This window comes from Macaca thibetana, chromosome 11 (assembly GCF_024542745.1).
Source record: "Macaca thibetana thibetana isolate TM-01 chromosome 11, ASM2454274v1, whole genome shotgun sequence".
Lineage (NCBI taxonomy): Eukaryota > Metazoa > Chordata > Mammalia > Primates > Cercopithecidae > Macaca > Macaca thibetana.
Genome location: NC_065588.1, coordinates 91,613,308 through 91,633,017, shown reverse-complemented (window position 1 = coordinate 91,633,017; position 19,710 = coordinate 91,613,308). Strand labels below are relative to the sequence as shown.

Here is a 19,710-nt window from a genome sequence, read left to right as displayed (position 1 = left end):
CAATTCAGAGGTTGCTTTTCTTTCCAAAGGTGCAATACTTGCTATCACTAAACTTTCCTGAGGGAAGATATGTTAACAATAAAAAATAAATCCAAAATGTATTTTCTTTAGAGGGGGCAATGCACTTTTAAAAATTTAACTTACAAAATCTATTTTTAAATTTCTTATCTGAATAACGATACAGTGGCAACTACAGAAGGGGACAATACACAGTTTTTGAACATTACAGGGGTTTTCAACAGTTTGCAAAGTCTATAATAGAGCTCCTCAAGATAAGGCTCCTTGCAGAGCCTGATAAATGCGGTAACTGTAACACAATTATTGAGTTTGGTTACAGGTTAGTTATAGGTAAAAATAAAAGAAATATAAAAATACTATTATACTTTGATTTGTAAAACACTGAGTGAGCAAAAAGAATCCAGCTATAATCATTGTTGGAAGGCAGGATGGGGATACAGCAACAGAGAACAAGTCTCACATTTCAGAGCAGGTCATATCAGATAGAATTTTAAAAATCAGCTAACATTTATTAATTGCTTACCCTACACCAGGCACTGAACTGACAAACATCTAATCCTTTGGAGGCAAGCATTGCAATTATCCCATTTTAATAAACACAGAAACAATGATTTGCTCGGGACCACACAGCAGTCAAATAATGGAGCTAGAGTGAAACCTGGAAAATCTGACTCCACAGGGTCCACAACTTCTCTTTGCTGCCTGTACTTAAGCTAGAGTACGATTCAGGATTTAATACACTTTTAAAAACAGTACATCAACAGCATATAGAAAAAAATCTCCAAGGCATCTTGATGAGTTAACAAAAAGTAATTTAAAAGGAAATGAAATACTATAATTCTTTCTCCAAGTCCTTCTTAAAGAATAACAGCTATTACCATTTGGGGGTACCCGTTATATGACAAGCCCTGTTTGAGGTATTTAATATGTCTTCTCATTTAATCTAACACCTTATAAGGCAGGGATGGCAACTCCTTTTCACAGGTGACATAAGTTTAAAGAATAACTTATTCAAAGGCAAATGGCTAGTCAGTCAGGGCTAAAATATAAACCTAGGTCTGCTCAATTTTCCACATTAAGAATCTCTTAAATTGTCCTTTGAAAAAATATTTATTTTCCTTAAAGAACAAAGCATGGTTAGGATATTAAATTTGAAAGGGGGTGAAATTACCTATAGTCCCACCACCCCAAAGAGTAGCTATATATATCTTGGTATTTTCTCCTCATTTTTTTTTTAAACAGGGTTGTGGCCATATTGCATATACACTTATGTATCCTGATTGTTTCACTGCCAACAGATGTTTCTCCAAGTTTTTACAGAATTTTCACGAGCAAGCTGTAGCTGCTACACAATGGTTCACCATGTGGCTCTGGCATGACTCACGCAGCCACTCCTCTATTTTTGAACTTTCAGGCAGTGTTCCATTGTGCACTATTATAAACACAAAGTGAATAAGCAACTTGGTATATAAAGCTTGACTATGTTTAGAATAATTTCCTGCAGTTTGTAGAAGAGGAATTACAAATTCAAAGGATAAATCATTTAAAAGGCTCTTTACATGTCAAGTTGCATTCTGAAACAAATAACTTTAGAGAACTGAGGAAAGTACTGCAGCAGCCTAAGTAAGAAATGGTGGCTGGGACTAGGATGGTGGGGCTGCGGGGTTGGATATAGAAAAAAGTGGATGGGTTTAAAATACATTTTCAAGGTATAAGTAAGAATCTGCTAACAGACTGGATGTGAGTGGGCAAAAAGAGGGACAAGAAAGATGGTGTCCAGGTTTCTAGTTTAAGTTTTGAGGTGCCATTTATTGAGATGGGTTAAAATGGGAGTAAGAATAGGTCAAAGCAAATTTTAAGCAGGAGAGAAAGAAAACAAACAAGATAATTAGAACATTTATGTTGATTTAGAAAATGTAAAAGATACGGAAGTCAATACAGTCTCAAAACAAAATGGATCTGATAAATGCTAACAATACTTGCACTAATTTTCATGGTATCAAGGGAAATTTTAAAAACTAAAAACAAAGAAACATCTAAAGAGAGTTTACTAAACACTTAATAGGAACTTAAGACATTTGGATCAATGTCTTAAAAATACTACTGGAGGTTGGGTGAGGTGGCTCATGCCTGTTATCCCAGCACTTTGGGAGGCTGATGTGGGCAAATTGTTTGAGCTCAGGAGTTTGAGACCAGCCTGGGCAACATGGCGAATCCCTGTCTCTACAAAAAATACAAAAATTAGTTAGGTGTGGTGGTGTGTACCTGTAGTTCCAGCTACTCGGGAGGCTGAGGTAAGAGGATCACTGAGCCTGGGGAGGTTGAGGCTGCAGTGAGCTGTGACTAAGTCATACTGTACTCCAGCCTGGGTGACAGTGAGACTCTGACTCAAAACAAAAACAAAAAAATTTGTTTCCAATGTTGGCTGCTATGGTAATGTCATGAACATACTTTGGGTATATCTTTGGTTACTTTCTGAGATAAATCTGTAAGGGCAAATTAAAATTGCTAGAATAAAGCAATTTTGCTTCTTATACCTGTATGAAGATTGGTATTCAATGCTAAAGTGAACCAGTTTATACTTTCACCACTGGTCTGTGTGAGGTCTCCCTGAATTTTCAATGATAATGAAATTACCAACTTTCAATATCCTTGGCAAAATGGTCAGCTTATTATTTTTATTTGTGTTCTTTCATTGCTAAAATGAAAAATTTGTATCATATTTATTGGCCATTTGTATTTCTTCTTTTCTTGTTTTTTCTTTTTAGGCTAGTCAAATGAAGTAGCGGGAGTGAGGAAGGAACAAAGAAATCTGTAACTGGTTGTGATCAATGCGTTGTAAAATACAACCTCACTGGGACTAGCCTGTGTTTCTTTTTTTGTGAACTGTCAGTTCAGCCAAATGTACCCTTTCATGTGGCTTTTAATGTATGAAAAAAAATCTTAAGAATTTTGGAGATAACACATTATCCATGTTTGTTGAAACAAATGGCTAGTTATAAAATCACTCATATTGGCCTCCAATTAAAGTAAATTCACTTATCTCCAAACTCTAATTTAAGGCATTTCTTTAAGCATTTTAAGTATTTGGAGATCAAAATCTAAGGATCTCCTCTTCCAATCCATAATAAAGATTACGCTCTCGGCACTTAAAGACAGTGTTACAAACATCACCAGTGCATTTATGATGATGGCGTGCAGCAAACAATGAGGGGAACAGGCGCACCATTTACATTCAGAAAGCACAGACATAATCCAAGTGCATCTATCTTTTCTTCAGCCCTTCCCTTCCACAGATGGATTACCTTCAATGCAGGCAGGCTGAAGCCATCTGTAAAGTTATGTGCTTCCTCTTCTGAAATCTGCTCTTCACTAAGTCCAAGGCCCAGCTCCTTAAAAGGCACCACACAGATGTAGTTGGTTACATTGTCACTCTCAGAGTTCAGGGGGTAGGTTAAATTAGGTTAAGGCAATCAACAAAGCCTTTTCATGAAAGCATAAAAGATACAGTGAAATTGTCCTACATCACATTTACTAATCTTTATTCTGAACTTTCGGGTGAGGAGATTTACAGCAGTTTTTAAACAAAAATTAATTTTAAATATCTAATATATTAACATAATACCTCAGATATCTTGTATACTTGTGGATACAATTTTTAATGTCTAAAAAATTAAAAGTTCAACTCTTCAAAAGGGTTACAGTGATGTTATTTATTCATTTTTTTGAGACGGAGTCTTGCTTTGTCACCCAGACTGGAGTGCAGTGGCACCAGCTTGGCTCACTGCCACCTTAGCCTTTCAGGTTCAAGCAATTCTCCTACCTCAGCCTCTCAAGTAGCTGGGATTACAGGCATGCACCACCACACGCAGCTGATTTTTGCATTTTTTTCTAGGGACGGTGTTTTGCCATGTTGTCCAGGCTGGTCTCGAACTCCTGGCCTCAAGTGATCTCCCTGCCTCAGCCTCCCAAAGTGCTGGGATTACAGGTGTGAGTCACTGCGCCCGGCCCCGTTATTTTTGACACCTACCATTTGAAGCTGTATTGGGCACTTTATTGTGTCATGGTTCAGGGTCCTCACTATGCTACAGTAAATACCCTTTTCCTCTCAGTCTGCATACTGCAGGACATTATTAGTTGAACGTTATCTGAAATACACAGACTGATATAAGTGGCACCAGGCCTGTCCTATCTAGCTTGTTTGACAAAGATTACTGTTAGGTTTCCTCTGCCCTCATCCTTACAGACACATCAAAATCAATAATGATTTTCCCTTTAATTGTTTCTCTAAATAATTACATCCATATAATAATTGATCGTGAACCATTTTTGTATTTCTAGCATATTCCTATTTGGTTATATTATAATAATCTTTTGATACAATCCAATATTAAATTTATAAATATTCCATTTAAACATTTTGTATCTCCATTTATGAGACTAGCCTATATTCTTTGTAATAAAACTGGTTTTTATTCTTTGTAATACAACATGTTTTGGTATTGAGATATTTTCATAAATAAAATGATATAGGGAAACTTTCTAACCTTTCCTATAGTCTGAAATTTTTTTTAAACTATAAAACCATCTGGATCTGGTAGTTAAACAATTTTAAATTCACTTTGCTTTTGAATAGGTAATATATTCACAGGATTCAAAATTCATGAGGTATTAAGGGATACAGCAAAAACTACTTTCCACCTCTATGCCTTAGCCATGTAGTTCCACTATTCAAATGCAAAGGCAATTCCTTTTACCAGTACCTTCCAAGATTTTTTATGTATACATACATAAAAGCAAATTCAAATATAAATGTGTATCTGGAGATATGTAGGTATATACGCATGCATGTACACAAACACATACATACATATTTATCGCTGTAGAAACACACAGTCCCTTTTATGCACAAATTGAAGGATACGATAAATACCGATCCATGCACTTTCTGATTTTTTTTCACTTAATATAACTTGGAGATCCACAGTAGAGCACTAAGAACTCTATCATTGTTTTTAAAAAATAGTTTCATATTTTCCATTGTCTACATATAAACCAGGTGTTTTCTTTTTAAAATTGAGTATTCTTTATCCCATGTCCAATCTCTTCAAGTTTTAAAATTCTTCCTAGGTCAATTTTGCAGATTTTTATTTTGATAAGAAATGAGGCTGGGCTCAGTGGCTCATGCCTATAATCCCAGCAATGTGGGATCCCTTGAGTCCAGGTGTTCGAGACCAACCTGGGCAAAATGGTGAAACCCTGTCTCTAAAAAATGCAAAAAACTAACCAGGTTTGGTAGCATGTGCCTTGGTCCCAGCTACTCGGAAGGCTAAGGCAGGAGGATCGCATGAGAATGAGACTACAGTGAGCCGTGATCATGCCACCACACTCTAGTCTGGGTGACAGAGTGAGACACTATCTCAAAAGAAATGAAAAGAACCATTTTCCCCTACATGTTTAAAGTTGTTGCTGTGGAGCTGCATATATAACATCCCCTCTTCCAGTTATTTTAATGTCTTCTATATCCATGGTTACCACTGTGTTCTCATTACTAATCTTGTATATTTCTGCTCTTTACTTTGATCAGGCAAACAAGGGTTTACATATCTTACTGGTCTTCTTAAAATGATTGGTGGATTCTTTTTTAGTTAAATTTATTAAGGTTTCTTATATGGAGAATATGATCTGGCCCCTGGCTACCTCTGAGTTTCATTTCATACTCTAACCTCCAACTTCCTGTGCTCAACTCATGATGGTCTTCTTTCTATACTCCAATCATGCTAAATTCATTCCTGCCACAAGATCTTTCTACTTACTGGTCTATCTAACTGGCATACTCTTCCTCCAGATCTTTCCATTATGCAAACCTCAGTTTAAATGCCAGCTCCTCAAAAAGGCCTTCTCTTACCATCTAATAAAAAGCAGCACTCCACCAATCATTCTCTACCCTATTCCCCTGTTTCTTTTTCTTCATAATAACTGTTTTATCTGAAGAATCGCATCTGTCCATTTATTATTTTATTTTAGTTTATTTTAGACAGGCTCTCACTCTGTTGCCCAGGCTGGAGTGCAGTGGCACAAACACAGCTCACTGCAGCCTTGACCTTTTGGGCTCAAGTAATCCTGCTGTCTCAGCCTCCCAAATAGCTGGGACTGCAGGTGTGTGCCACCATGCAGCTAATTTAAAACAATTTTTTTTTTTTTTTTTTTTAGAGACAGGGTCTCACTATATTGCTCAGGCTGGTCTCAAATTCCTGGGCTCAAGCAATCCTCCTACCTCAGCCTCCGAAAGTGCTGGGGTTACTGGCATGAGCCACCACACCAAGTCCATCTTTTATTGATTATTTCATCTACTAGAAGGTAAGCTCCACGAGAATAAGGATCTTGTCTATCTTATTCACTGCTAGGTCCCCAGTTTCTAGAAAAATGACTGGCACAAAGAACTCATATAATGTGTAGTCTTTGATAGGCTAACCCTATCACTCCCTAACCCACACTGAACTACAAGCTCCATAAGGCAGGGATCATGTCTATTATGTTTACCACTGTACGTCTAGTGATGAGCATATTGTGCGGCAATCTGTGCTCAAAAAATACTGACTGAATGACCAACAGTTCACATGCCACACTGTCATCTATTTCTTTCCATGTGTTTTTGCTTCCTTCTACCTGGAATGCAGACTCTTATCCTCATGGCCAACTTCTATTCATTCTCGGAAGCTCAACTTAGATGTCACCTCCCTGAAAGCCTTCTCTGACCCCATAAACTGAGTATGTTGCCCTGCTATGTTGGAAGGCACCCATGGCACTTATATCAAATTATGAATACTGATTTCTCTATTGATCACATTCAAAAGTCTTTAGAAGTAGGTAGTACATATTTTTACTCAGTTTTCCTAGCACTTGGAAGAATGGTTGACCTATAGCAGGCCAGCATTTAGGCAATGGGGGAATAAAATGGACAAGTTCTTGATAAAAATTAAAATGCTTTTTCTCCATTTCATTTATATATATATATCTCTAGATATATCAGTTTTGACCTATAAGATATATATACTAGATATATCAGTTTTGTCCATATAAGATATATATCTTATATGGATATATATCTAGAGATAAATATGAAATTTCCATATATAGAGAGAGAGAAAGAGAAAAATGGTTTCAAGTCATAAGTTCTACAGTCAAGACACAACTTCATCTGTTAGTAGTTCTATGATACTGCACAAGTCACTTAACCTCTATTTTAGTTTTCTCATAAAATGGAGACAAGAAAATCTAGCTATAAAGGTTTGTATAAGGACATGATAGAACATAAAGCACCCTGTAAAATTTGAGTATTATATTTATCAGTGCTATAATACCCAGCATCCTGAAGTGGCAAAGTTGTCTTTTTGCCTTCTATTTAGTCAGGATTTAACTTATCTATATGTCTTTACTAAAATAAAGCTCTTATATGCCTTTTTTTTCTGGCTATTAGAACTAATTTCCTATTTTAATAAATTTAAGTGACAGACTTTATTGTCATACAGTCTTTGGGTGCTTACTATATGCTAGATGATGTCTGATCACTTTACATGCATTAACTCATTTGATCCTAACAAAAATCCAGTAAGGAAGATGATGTTATTATTGCCATTTTAAACATGACTAAAGCAAGGTACAGAGAGGTTAAGAAACTTGTTTAAGGTCACTTAGGGAGTAACTGATACAGTCAGTGTTTGAACTTAGCCATTCTCCTCCTAGAACCTGCTTTTTTGAAAAGGGAAGGATTTCCAGTTGCCAGTTTATTAACACATGCCATGATGCAAATCTGCCATGTTGAGAAATTTGTTTAAAATATCAGATCTAGCAAAGCCAGGCTCTTCTGACTTCATTCTTTGGAGGAGTAAAGGAAGAGACTTCAAGTTTTTTCCTTGTTTAAAAAGCAGCCACACAAGAACAGAACTTTCTTCCTGTCTGTTATTGTCATTCCCCCAGGAATGCATTTCCAGTTTTAACATAGAAGTAATGATGGAAATTAGTTTCAAAACAGGCAATCTCAGTTTACAGTAAACATTCAGAAGATACAACTATAATACCTGTATTCAGGACTCCAGAAACATTGCTTAGTTTCATATGTAAACAGAAAAGGATATTTTTTCAGCATATATAGGGTAGCTAGCCTTGCTGCTTGGAAGTTGGCTCTTAGAGTTCGGTAGACAGCTTTCCGAAGACCGATGAGATGCTGACTTGGATGCTGTCCAGCTTTATTAAATGGGCAAGCAGCACTGACCCTGTCAAGCAAACTTGAAAAGTAAAATGTGATACAACTGTACAGGTGTCCTAAAGTTTTTGTTTCCTAAATCCACAATTCTATTAAATGTAGAAAACAAATTCCTCTATCATTATCTTTACTAGAAAATGATTATGTCAATTCAGGTCTCATAAAATAGTCATTTCTGTGAATATATATATGCATATATATAGACAGCCACTTAAAAAAAAAAGACAAAAAATTAAAATCTCAAAGAGTAAAGGCTTCCTCTGATGTGGGGAAACAATGGATTTTGGCTGAGATATAACAGAAATGTAGAAATATTTATTAAGAATTCACATCTTTTTTACATAGACACTATGCTTGCTAAAATATATTGGAGAAAAGCTACTTTATATTCAGTTTTCAAAACCTATATCCACAGGAAGTATGAAGACCTTAATTATAAACACTTTCAAATTATTAATATACATTTACATATGTTCATTACATATGTTCACTGATCATATTTTGGTCACTTGTACAGAAAAAATACTATATAGAAATACTTTCTGTACATTCATAAAAGTAGGGTAAAATTACTTACCCACCTGCTGCCACTGGCACTTACCTACTCAAAATGAAGTAGGGAACGTGGGAAGATAACAGGACCAGTGGCCAACAGGGGAATGCAAGTAGAAAGGCAAAGTAAGGGTTACTACATAGTAGCACAGCTACTCTCAAAGCTGTTCAAGAGGAAGCACATTTCATGGCACTTCCCATAAGATTAATGGGAAGTACCTAATTTGTAACAATGACATACAATATATTACATTTCATAACTTATAGTATGCATGAGTAAATACCTGGTTATCAGATAAATTTTTTCACCTAACCAGTAATCTTTCCCAACAGTAAAACAAAATACTGGCATTTGTAAATTCCTTATTCTATAACCACAAAGCTATAAAACAAGACACCTAATTCAAAACTTTAAAAATGTTAAGCCATACTAAAATGTATTCAGGTATTACAAATCTATAAAAAGCAAATTTTAAAAAATCTATAAAAAGCAGAGGATGATGACTGACAGGCTTATGTTAAGATAAGGGAATGAAGGCAAAAAAGGTTTCAATTATTTGTGAGAGAGGACAATTTGAGGCAGAAACAAAACAGCATTCATGATTTCAATATATGGCACTACTGCTTGTGCTCCATTATACTAAATCAGTTTTAAAAACTGTCTAATTTTGAAAATGTCTAAAAAATGATTCAAGATTTATTATTCCTCATTTTTCAACCCACTATCCAGACAAAGGAAGCACAATTTCTTCCAATACTTCTTCTCCCCGTCTGTCATCTGAACGGGTAGAAGTCATAATTTGCAGGTAAATCAAGTCTAACTGGCCCACTTTACCTCTTCATGCAAATTCCATGGGGACAGATAAAGTTGGAAAATGAGACAAGGCACAGAATCCTCTATATACGCCTAACCATTAGTTGAACACAAAGCCACTTTGTTTAACCAGTCATTCCTCTCAATAAAATACAAAGGAACTATTACGTATTTTAAGCGTGATTTTTAAAAACTTTTTAAAAATTTGACACTCAAACAACTTAAAAAAGTGCTATCCTTTAAGTCAATAAGAAGCAGACTTCAACTAATGGAAGGACAAAAATCAGTAGATGCTAAGGACTTTTATACTTTTTTTTTTTTTTTTGAGACCAAGTCTGTTGCCCAGCCTAGACAGAATCTGTTGTCTCCAGTTCTGTTGCCCAAGCTGGAATGCAGTAGCATAATCTTGGCTCACTACAGCCTCAACCTCCTGGGGTTGAAGTGATCCTCACGCCTCAGCCTCCCGAGTAGCTGGGATTACAGGTGTGTGCCACCACATCTGGCTAATTTTTTATTATTTGTAGAGATGGGGTCTCGCTAGATTGCCTAGGGTAGTCTTGAACTCCTGGGCTCAAGTGATCCTCATGCCTCGACCTCCCAAAGTGCTGGGATTACAGGTGTGAGACATCACGCCTGGCTGACTTTTATACTTTGAGAAGAAAGAGAAATTATAAAATCCGTCTTATGTCTTGGGATTGTGTGTAGAACACAAGAAAGTAAAGAACAAGATAACTACTGGGATTCTTCCATTTCTCTGTTCCATGATTTTCTAGAAACAGTGAAGACTGTGTAGTGTTCTAGAGCAGAACAGAGTGAAGGATGCGATGGCTACCAGAGGTTCTTCACTCCCTCTTTTCATGATTTTCTAGATACAACTAATTAAGAGCCATGAATGTTCCTCACCATATGCTTACTTTCTCCCACCTATAGATTGCAAAAGTTATATAGGTTATATAAATTATTAAATATACTAGCACACAACTGTCATCTGGTAGTGTTTGGCAGGTGTCCAGTGTACTGCAAGCTGGGTTTAGAATCAGATAGAATGGATATGAATAATTACCATTTATCATTCTATGCCTTCAGTTGTATGCAAAAGTGACTAGCACAGTATATGGAATATACTTGGTGCTCAATAAATGTAACCTTCCCTCTAATAATAGACTAAGCAGCCAGTATATCCTATAGCTTAATATACTTACAGCTAGATTGGTGAATATTTAATTTCTTGTGAGAATGGAAAACATCATTATTTGCATGATACTCTGAGAATTTCGGTGCTGTAATATCTGCTAATATTTATCTAAACAGTTATTAGCACAAGTCAAGAGTTTTCAAAATGCATTTATAGCAGATATGTCTATCATAAAGAAGGCATTTGAAACGGAGTAATGGGAGCAAGCATTTACTGGGTAACTACTGCATGTTAGGTTCAGTATTAGACACTCTCTATATATTATCTCATATAATCACATGGTAACATACAGAAATAATCAGAATCTCCAAAGTACTTTAGTTCCTCAAAGCAGATAACAGATTCATACTAGATAGTAAATCTAGCACATAATGTATTTATTCCTTCACTTAGCAATTAATTGACTTTAGTAAGTACTAAAGAGAAAAGCACTTTTTTCCTATAAATGCAACATAGAAATGAAAATAGGTAATAAATATTCTCCTTTACGGAGTAGAAAATAATCATTTAAGAAACAAAATAAAAAATGAACTCACAGTGTAAATCCTCTGGAAATTACTTCGGTTTCTTGAATGAGACGTAAAGCTTTTCTCACAAGGTTAGTAAAAGCTCGGCTGTTTGTGGCCATATCTTCCAAATGAATACTGTATTTTTTTAGGGTCACTTGTAGTTTGGCTGTCCTCCATAATCTCAAAGCTCTTATGACCAGATACACAAATAGAATAACTCCCCATACCAGCCAGGAAGACACAATCCACCAAGTAGGAAGCATAATGAGCAAGCTAATGAAGGCAAATAGCATTGAGAGATCCCTGGGAACAAGAAAGGAAGAAAATGATATGCATCAGATTAGAGAAAGAAAGATGAGTTACTTTAATCAGTAAAAACAAATTTTAAATTTAGGTTTACTAAACAAATAAAATGCTAGTTTCTTTGTAACGCATAACTTAAAAAAAATATGACATTTAAGAAGGTGATGTGAAAGATTTTCAAAATACCTCGCAACTAGATAATAGTGCTTAGGTATTAACATCCGAGCTGATAAGTTTAGGTAAGAAAACAGGTGTCTTCTGGAATCACATAAAGCTGATTTCACAAAAGAAACTCAAAATTATCTGTAGGTGGTGACTGAATGCTGGGCAGAACCAACAAAAGGCCTCTACACTTCCTACATATACAGAGTCTGGAGGTAGAAATACCACCTGTTGCCTGCAGGATAAAATCAAACTTCATTAGCTCAGTCTACAAAATCCTTCAGAAGTTGGCCCAGGTCATGTGTTGAGTCAGATCAGCATCCCAGCCCTCAACTCCAAGCATTGTAAACCAGAAAATCTCTTCCTTCTCTTTCCTTTTTGCCTGGTGTCATCTTATATTTAATACCACAATCCTATTCGTTCAAACCTTCCTCTGACACCAAGTCTTCTGTGAAGATTTTACCAAAAGTTTGAAACAGTTACTTTTAATTTGAGACAACCCCTCTTCTGTGACCCCAAAGAAATTGCTACATTTCTCTTTATGACATTAATAAAAATGATAATAAATATAACAATAGGCATCTTCTGAAACCACTTTTTAAAAAATATAAGATATGGAATCCTTAACCTAAAAAGCAAATTAGAGATTTTAAAATCCAATTTTATAGATTTAAAAGTAAAAATACTATTTCAGAGATATTATAAATCCCTTTTCCTAAAATCAAACTTTATTTGCATAGAAACACATACTATATCAAGAATATGTACACATTTTTCCAATTAGAAATGATACACACTTGATGAGTAATTGTTTGAATAAAGTCCTCTAATTTTAAATAATCATCATCATTAATTTGGAATATACATACTTACACACAGACCATGATATGGACAAGGTTTGTACTTTTATACTGCTTTAATTGAAATAAAAATATGCACACATTTTTAAATTCATATCAATTACAAGTCTAACAGACTAAAATACATCTTTTTTTTTTTTTTTTTTTTTTTTTTTTTTTTTTGAGACGGAGTCTCACTGTGTCGCCCAGGCTGGAGTGCAGTGGCCGGATCTCAGCTCACTGCAAGCTCTGCCTCCCGGGTTTTTACGCCATTCTCCTGCCTCAGCCTCCCGAGTAGCCGGGACTACAGGCGCCCGCCACCTCGCCCGGCTAGTTTTTTGTATTTTTTAGTAGAGACGGGGTTTCACCGTGTTAGCCAGGATGGTCTCGAACTCCTGACCTCATGATCCGCCCGTCTCGGCCTCCCAAAGTGCTGGGATTACAGGCTTGAGCCACCGCGCCCGGCCTAAAATACATCTTTAAAGCAATGAATGCTTTGGTGAAAATGTGTATATATAAGAAAGAGGGGGCCAGGCACAGTGGCTCATGCCTGTAATCTCAGCACTTTGAGAGGCACAGGTGGGAGGACCACTTGAGCCCAGGAGTTCAAGACCAGCCTGGGCAACACAGTGAGACCCCTTCTCTACAAAAAATTAAAAAATTAGCTGGGTGTGGTGGCATGTACCCGTAGTCCCAGCTATACAGGAGGCTGAGGTGGAAGGATCACTTGAGCAGGCTGCAGCAAGCCGAGATCACGCCACTGCACTCCAGCCTGGGTGACAAAGCAGGACCGTGTCTCACAAAAAAAAAAAAAAAAAGAAAAGAAAAGAAAAGAAAGAGGGGAGTATAGGGGGGATGTGTCTGAGAATATCTGAAAAACATCAGCAATATTTGAAAAGAGTTATAATCATATTGCAAAGAAAATCACATGCAATTTCTTATTAATATTTGCCCTGGCCAGGTGCAGGGCTCGCACCTGTAATCCCAGCACTTTGGGAGGCTAAGGCAGGCAGATCACTTGAGTACAGGAGTTCAAGACCAGCCTGGGCAACATGGCAAAACCCTGTCTCTGCAAAAACTACAAAAATTAGCCAGCTGTGGTGGCATGCTCCTATAGTACCAGGTACTTAGGAGGCTAGGGTGGGAGGATCACTTGAGTCTAGGAGGCCGAGGCTGCAGTGAGCCAACATCACACCACTGTGCTCCAGCCTAAGCAACAGAGTGAGACCATGTCTCAAAAAATAAGTAAATAAATAAATATTTGCCCTAATTTCCTTTAGAATCCTTTACTTTTTAGATAATACTGGTAATACCATAAAGCAAAATCTCATCATATATTTTTATATATTAATAGTAAACTCTAAAATCATTTATAGGTCTCATAGTAGCCTGGTTATATTTGTGGGTAAAGGAAACTTAGTAAAGTAGCAAATTCTTAAAAACCTATAGTTCCTTCTATCAGCTCCTTAAATTCTCATATTTTTGAAGGATAAGATGCTTCACTTCTTCATGATCATATCTGAGTGACTGGAGAGTGAAGCATTTGTCAGTGTGACAGGGAAGACATAAATACAGAACCTTAAGGCCAATGAATGTAACTGCCTATATAACTTGAACAGTTTGAGCAGTGATTTAGTGTACTTCTTGATTCATTCCTCCCTTCTATGCCAAATTTAATAAAGTACTTTAATAGGAAGAAGAAATCAATAATTCTTTATATATAATCCCTTTTTGCTACACATTCTTTTTTTTTCTTTTAACAGATTATTGCCTGGGACTTCTGCTCTAGACCCAAATAGTTCAAGAGGTTGAAAAGTTTTAGGATGGTCTGAATCATCAAATCATGTTCCCTGTTATCTTTTCTCAGCCAGCACAGCCAGAATCAACTGCCTACCTCCATGTCCCATCCAATTCTTGGTGTCTCTACAATATAGTTATGATAAAACCTATTAATTATAAAGAAACATAAAGAAGGATAGGCTTGCATGCACATATGTGCATAGGTGTATGGGTAAAAGAAATTCTTTTTTATTCCCCTTAGAGACAGGGTCTCGCTTTGTTGCTCGGGCTGGAGTGCAGTGGTGTGATCATGACTCACTGCACTCTGCAACTGCTGGGCTCAAGCAATCCTTCCACATCAGTATCTTAAGGAGCTAGGTCTACAGACATATGCCACCATACGCGAACACATTTTTTTATGTTTTGTAGAGATGGGGTTTTGCTATGTTGCCCAAGCTGGTCTCAAACTCTTGGCCTTAAGCAATCCTACCACTTCAGCCTCCCAAAGTGTTGGGATTACAGGCATAAGCCACTACACCTGGCAGAGTAACTTTTTGGCACTTGTTATACCCATTTGCTAGGTTGCTGGACACAGAACTAATTTTAGTGAGTTGGAAGTATATAATAACCAAATTGGATTTTTTTCCCTAGCTTCACTTTAAATGGTATTTATTTTAGAAAGGTACTTCCCCCCCCATATTGTTACTTTAATTGTACTGCTAAATGTATAGAATGTTTATGCCTTTACAATGGAGAGCATGAGGATGGGTTTCCTCTGCTAATACTCTATATGTAAGCAGTCAAAGAATAGGTGTTTTCTGGACAGTACCAAATATTAGGGGTTGCCAGGGAGCAAAGTGTTGGAAGGTGTCCATTTTCCTGTTGTTGAGATTGCCCTGCAGACAGGATACTGGGATCAAGTAGCTCAATCAGCTCCACATCCTCTTGTAACAGGACTTCCTGTTGCAGGATGGTATGTAATGAGTCGAGTCGGAATCCAATATCCTTGCCATTAAAATACCAGAAGAGAGGTATTAACACATATATAATATTGCATTAAACGCTAAACTCCTAATGTTCTAATAAAATTTAGTGGTGTTTATTTTCAGAAGATACTTCAAGAAGAAACAACAGTCCAATCTACCTTCAGTATGATAGATGAGTTTTATTTTCACTGTAAATGTGAAACAATAAAGACTGAGGTAGACATTATTGAGCCATCAGATGTAAAATATAAATTTTTAATAACAAGATGAAAAGTAATTACAGATTAACAAACCTGTCTAGTTAAGCCTAATTGATTAAATTGCTAGGGCACAACATGGAAAATATAATCCTATAACATTAAAGATGCTGTCCCTGAAGCTGTAACAATACAGTCAATATTTAAGAATTTTATTAGCAGGATCAAGGCCTCCTAAAAATGTAGATTCAGATATTTAAAAATACACTATTAAGGAATGCAATGTAAAATCACACTAACATTTGCATAGCATTTTATAGTTTACAAAACGCCTTCACATATACCAGCTCATTTATTTCTCCCTCTCTTCTTTCTATTCATCTATCAAAGAATACCTTCCATAAGCCAGGCACCAGGCTTGACACAGAAGACACAAAATGAACAAGATATATTCTTAAAGAGTTCATAGTTTAATGAAGAGACCCGAAAAGTAAACAGTTGCAATATAACATGCAAAGGAGCGTGATGAAATACACCTAGAGTACTATGAAAATGGCATAGAGGGACCAAGCCTGTAATGAAGTCAGAGAAAGTAAAAGAGGTGAAGCCTGAGCTAAGTTTTAAAGGATGAACAAGAATTAACCAAAGGAGTTGGAGAAGTGGGACGGTTCAGGATAAAAGCCTTTCTAATTTGGGGAACTGTGAGTTGTCCGTACTAGATGATATTATTAATAGATTGTGCACAGAGCGCACATGGTAGAGAGGTGAGAAATGAGGTAGCACTCTTAGGGCTGACAGGTGAATTCTCACGGTAACCCTGTGATGTACCTTATCATCCTCCTCTCCATTATATAGGGAAGAACACCAAAGCCCAAAGAAATTAAGTAACTTTCCAGAATTTTGATTTCAAATCCTACGCATTTGGTAGCTGTGTTTCCCTGCACATAGTCTGCCTCAAAAGAAAATTTAAAGTTGTATTTTGCATTAAATTTAAACAAATAGAGGCCAAGTGCAGTGGCTCACGCCTGTAGTCCCAGCACTTCGGGAGGCCAAGGCAGGCAGATCACCTGAGGTAAGGAATTCGAGACCAGCCTGGCCAATATGGTGAAATCCCATCTCTACTAACATACAAAAATTAGCTGGGCATGGTGGCACATGCCTGTAATCCCGGCTACTCGGGAAGCTGAGGCAGGACAATCTCCTGAACCCAGGAGACGGAGGTTGCAGTAAGCCGAGATTGTGCCACTGCACTACAACCTGGGTGACAGAGCAAGATTCTGTCTCAAAAATAAATAAATAAATAAATAATTAAAAAACCAAAACCAAACAAACACATTTAGGACTAGAGTGATCCTACTATATGATAAAAATAAAGAGAACGATGGACAAGGCCATTAGCAATTAAAGTAAAACCCACTAGCTCTAGGGTGTGAAGGCAACAGGTTTGCTCTTAGTTAATTGAATCATTCCCACACCACACATTCCAGCCCTAGCTGATCATAATGAGGACTTCAGTAAGAATGTGGTGAACCATATATCAAACTGAGCCCATGACCTCTTGATCAGGGTTATATGCCACTTTTAGAGAATAAGATTTTTAATATTAGGTGCATTTAGATATATTTTATTTATCTTCAGTCCAAAAAGAGAGCATCTTCTCAAAGGAATGTTGATCTTTCTTTTAGCCTGATGTGGCTTTTTTTTTACCATCTACTGACACACTCTGTATGTACCTCTGCAGCACTTTTATGTTTCATATTTGAACAATTGCCTCTTTTCTCTTCCTACAATTCCGATTCTAACATTAGGAACCACTTAATTTGACATCCCACCCCACTTTCACAAAGACAGAGCAACACAATTCCCTTTATACTATTGTTCAGAGGGGAGAAAAAAGGAGCGCAGGAGATGGGGCACGGTAGCTTTTCGAGTAATCTCTGAAATTGATCTTACTATTTGGTTCCCCAATTAGACACAGCCATATTCAATGCAAGTATTAAAAATCAAACTTTTGCTACAAAAGCTTTAAACCATACCTTTTATGAGACTTCTATGTACATATATATAAGGTAACTTTGAAGAAGCCTAACTAGTTGAAGGCCAAGGCTGACAGAGACTGGAAAAGCCAGGAATATTCAACGGGAGTGCTCTCTCTTTACAGACACTCGGCGTAATCAGTTATTCACTTTCTTTAACACCATTCCCTGGCATCAGACTTACGTGTAAAACTGGGATAACACCTCCCCAAAACCAACATGCTTAGAGGAAGTATTAACAGCTTTAGGAATATCTGATTTAAGAATGTGACAAACCGACTGGGCACGGTGGCTCACCCCTATAATCCTAGCACTTTGGGAGGTTAAGGCGGGCAGATTACTTGAGGCCAGGAGTTCAAGACCAGCATATTAGCCAGGTTTGGTGGTGTGCACCTGTAGTCTCAGCTACTTATAAGGTTGAGGCACAAGAATTGCTTGAGCCTGGGAGGCAGAGGTTGTAGTGAGCCAGGATGGTGCCACTGTACTGCAGCCTGAACAGCAGAATGAGACTCAGTCTCCACAAAAAAAAAAAAAAAGTGATCAACCAACAACCTACAATCATCTATGCATACAAATGAACTTGAAAGGCACCAAGACACTCCAAATAACTAAAACAGTGTTATCTTAGTGATTAGACTGCCTCATATAGAGGAAAAACTTGAACTATATTCTGATTACTATAGCTGTTTAAATTGAATCAGATTAATGAATTAAGTATCTTTCTTAAGGATAAAATGTAAAATTATATATTACTCTTTGATTACAAAAAATAAGAACTGCAGAAAACATGTTAACCGTGTTACAATGTAACAATCAAAGTACCAGAAAAATTGACACCTGCAAATTAAGAAACATGTATGCCAGTCCTATTTGGACTGGGAAGCCCAGATCCAGGTCTCAAACAAATGAAGAAACTGAAAAAGTGCTAATTCTTATCGATTTAAGTATTAGCAGGTATCACCGGCATGGCTGGAGGCTCTATGCTCCTGGGATGTGTACTACGTAAACTCTGGCACATTTTCAACAAGTCTGAGTGCCAAGACTTAAGTGTCTAGCTTTATATTCTTGCTCCACAACTTAAGCATGTTAATAGGCTCTCTGTGCCAGTTTCCTCTTTGGCAAAATTGGGATAATAACAGTAGCTACTTCATAGGGTTGTTACGAGGATTAAATAAGTCAATATCTATAAAATACCAAGAGGAGTGTTTGGCTCATAGTAAGCACTGTATGTTAGCCATTACTGTTGTCACTATCTATGCAATAATTAAAACAATAAAGAAAAGCACACGTTGGATATATTACAATATAAAAACTTATAGAACACAACATAATTATTACCAGGTTGATGCAGAAAATAAGAGATACAATAGGCTGAAGTTTTGGGAAAACTTTGAGAAAAAGCTAGGAGTGCTTATTGAAAGATTCCATTGGATCAAGAAAAAAAAAACAAAACCAGAAAGAATTCCATCACAGTATAAAAGCACAAACACAGACATATAGAGTAAGTATGGAATAAAGGAAAATGAAGACTGGGTTCATTGATACAAATACTGGTGGACAAAGCTGGAAAGGTAGGTTAGGGCCAAATTATGCAGACTCTTTAGTACTGACATGACAAATTTGGACTTGATTTGATTGACGAAGATCTTTCTAGAATCTAAATAGGGAAGTGGCATGAGAAAGTACTTAGGAATTCCTTTCTGCCTGGATGAAATGAAAGGTTATGAGAAGGCACAGATAAAAAATTAAGAGATTTTGATTTCTTTTTCCTTAGGGATGGAGAAGGAAACTTATTCATGTGTCAGTATTCTTTAAAGATCTTTTTTTTTTTTTTTTTTTTTTTGAGACAGAGTCTCGCTCTGTCACCGAGGCTGGAGTGCAGTGGCCGGATCTCAGCTCACTACAAGCTCTGCCTCCCAGGTTTACGCCATTCTCCTGCCTCAGCCTCCCAAATAGCTGGGACTACAGGCGCCCGCCACCTCGCCCGGCTAGTTTTTTTTTTTGTATTTTTAGTAGAGACGGGTTTTCACCGTGTTAGCCAGGCTGGTCTCGAT

The 19,710-nt window shown here is 36.9% G+C and overlaps 2 protein-coding genes across 16 annotated transcripts in view; both read right to left on the bottom strand.

The window, feature by feature from the left end:
- The window catches only part of METAP2 (methionyl aminopeptidase 2), an 817,888-nt gene that overhangs the window by 233,551 nt on the left and 564,627 nt on the right, over positions 1 to 19,710 (bottom strand). The window lies entirely within an intron of this gene.
- VEZT (vezatin, adherens junctions transmembrane protein) overlaps positions 1 to 19,710 on the bottom strand; it is a 77,998-nt gene that overhangs the window by 20,191 nt on the left and 38,097 nt on the right. For 8 of the 15 annotated variants that reach the window (XM_050747149.1, XM_050747143.1, XM_050747147.1 and 5 more), the window contains 4 exons: positions 15,267 to 15,442; positions 11,382 to 11,657; positions 8,157 to 8,294; positions 3,324 to 3,471 (listed from right to left, as the gene is read on the bottom strand). In XM_050747149.1, coding sequence (XP_050603106.1) covers positions 3,324 to 3,471; positions 8,157 to 8,294; positions 11,382 to 11,657; positions 15,267 to 15,442 — 738 coding nt within the window. Of the gene's footprint in view, positions 1 to 3,323; positions 3,472 to 8,156; positions 8,307 to 11,381; positions 11,658 to 15,266; positions 15,443 to 19,710 lie in introns of all 15 variants that reach the window. The other 7 variants (XM_050747141.1, XM_050747142.1, XM_050747146.1 and 4 more) reach the window with 1 other exon arrangement.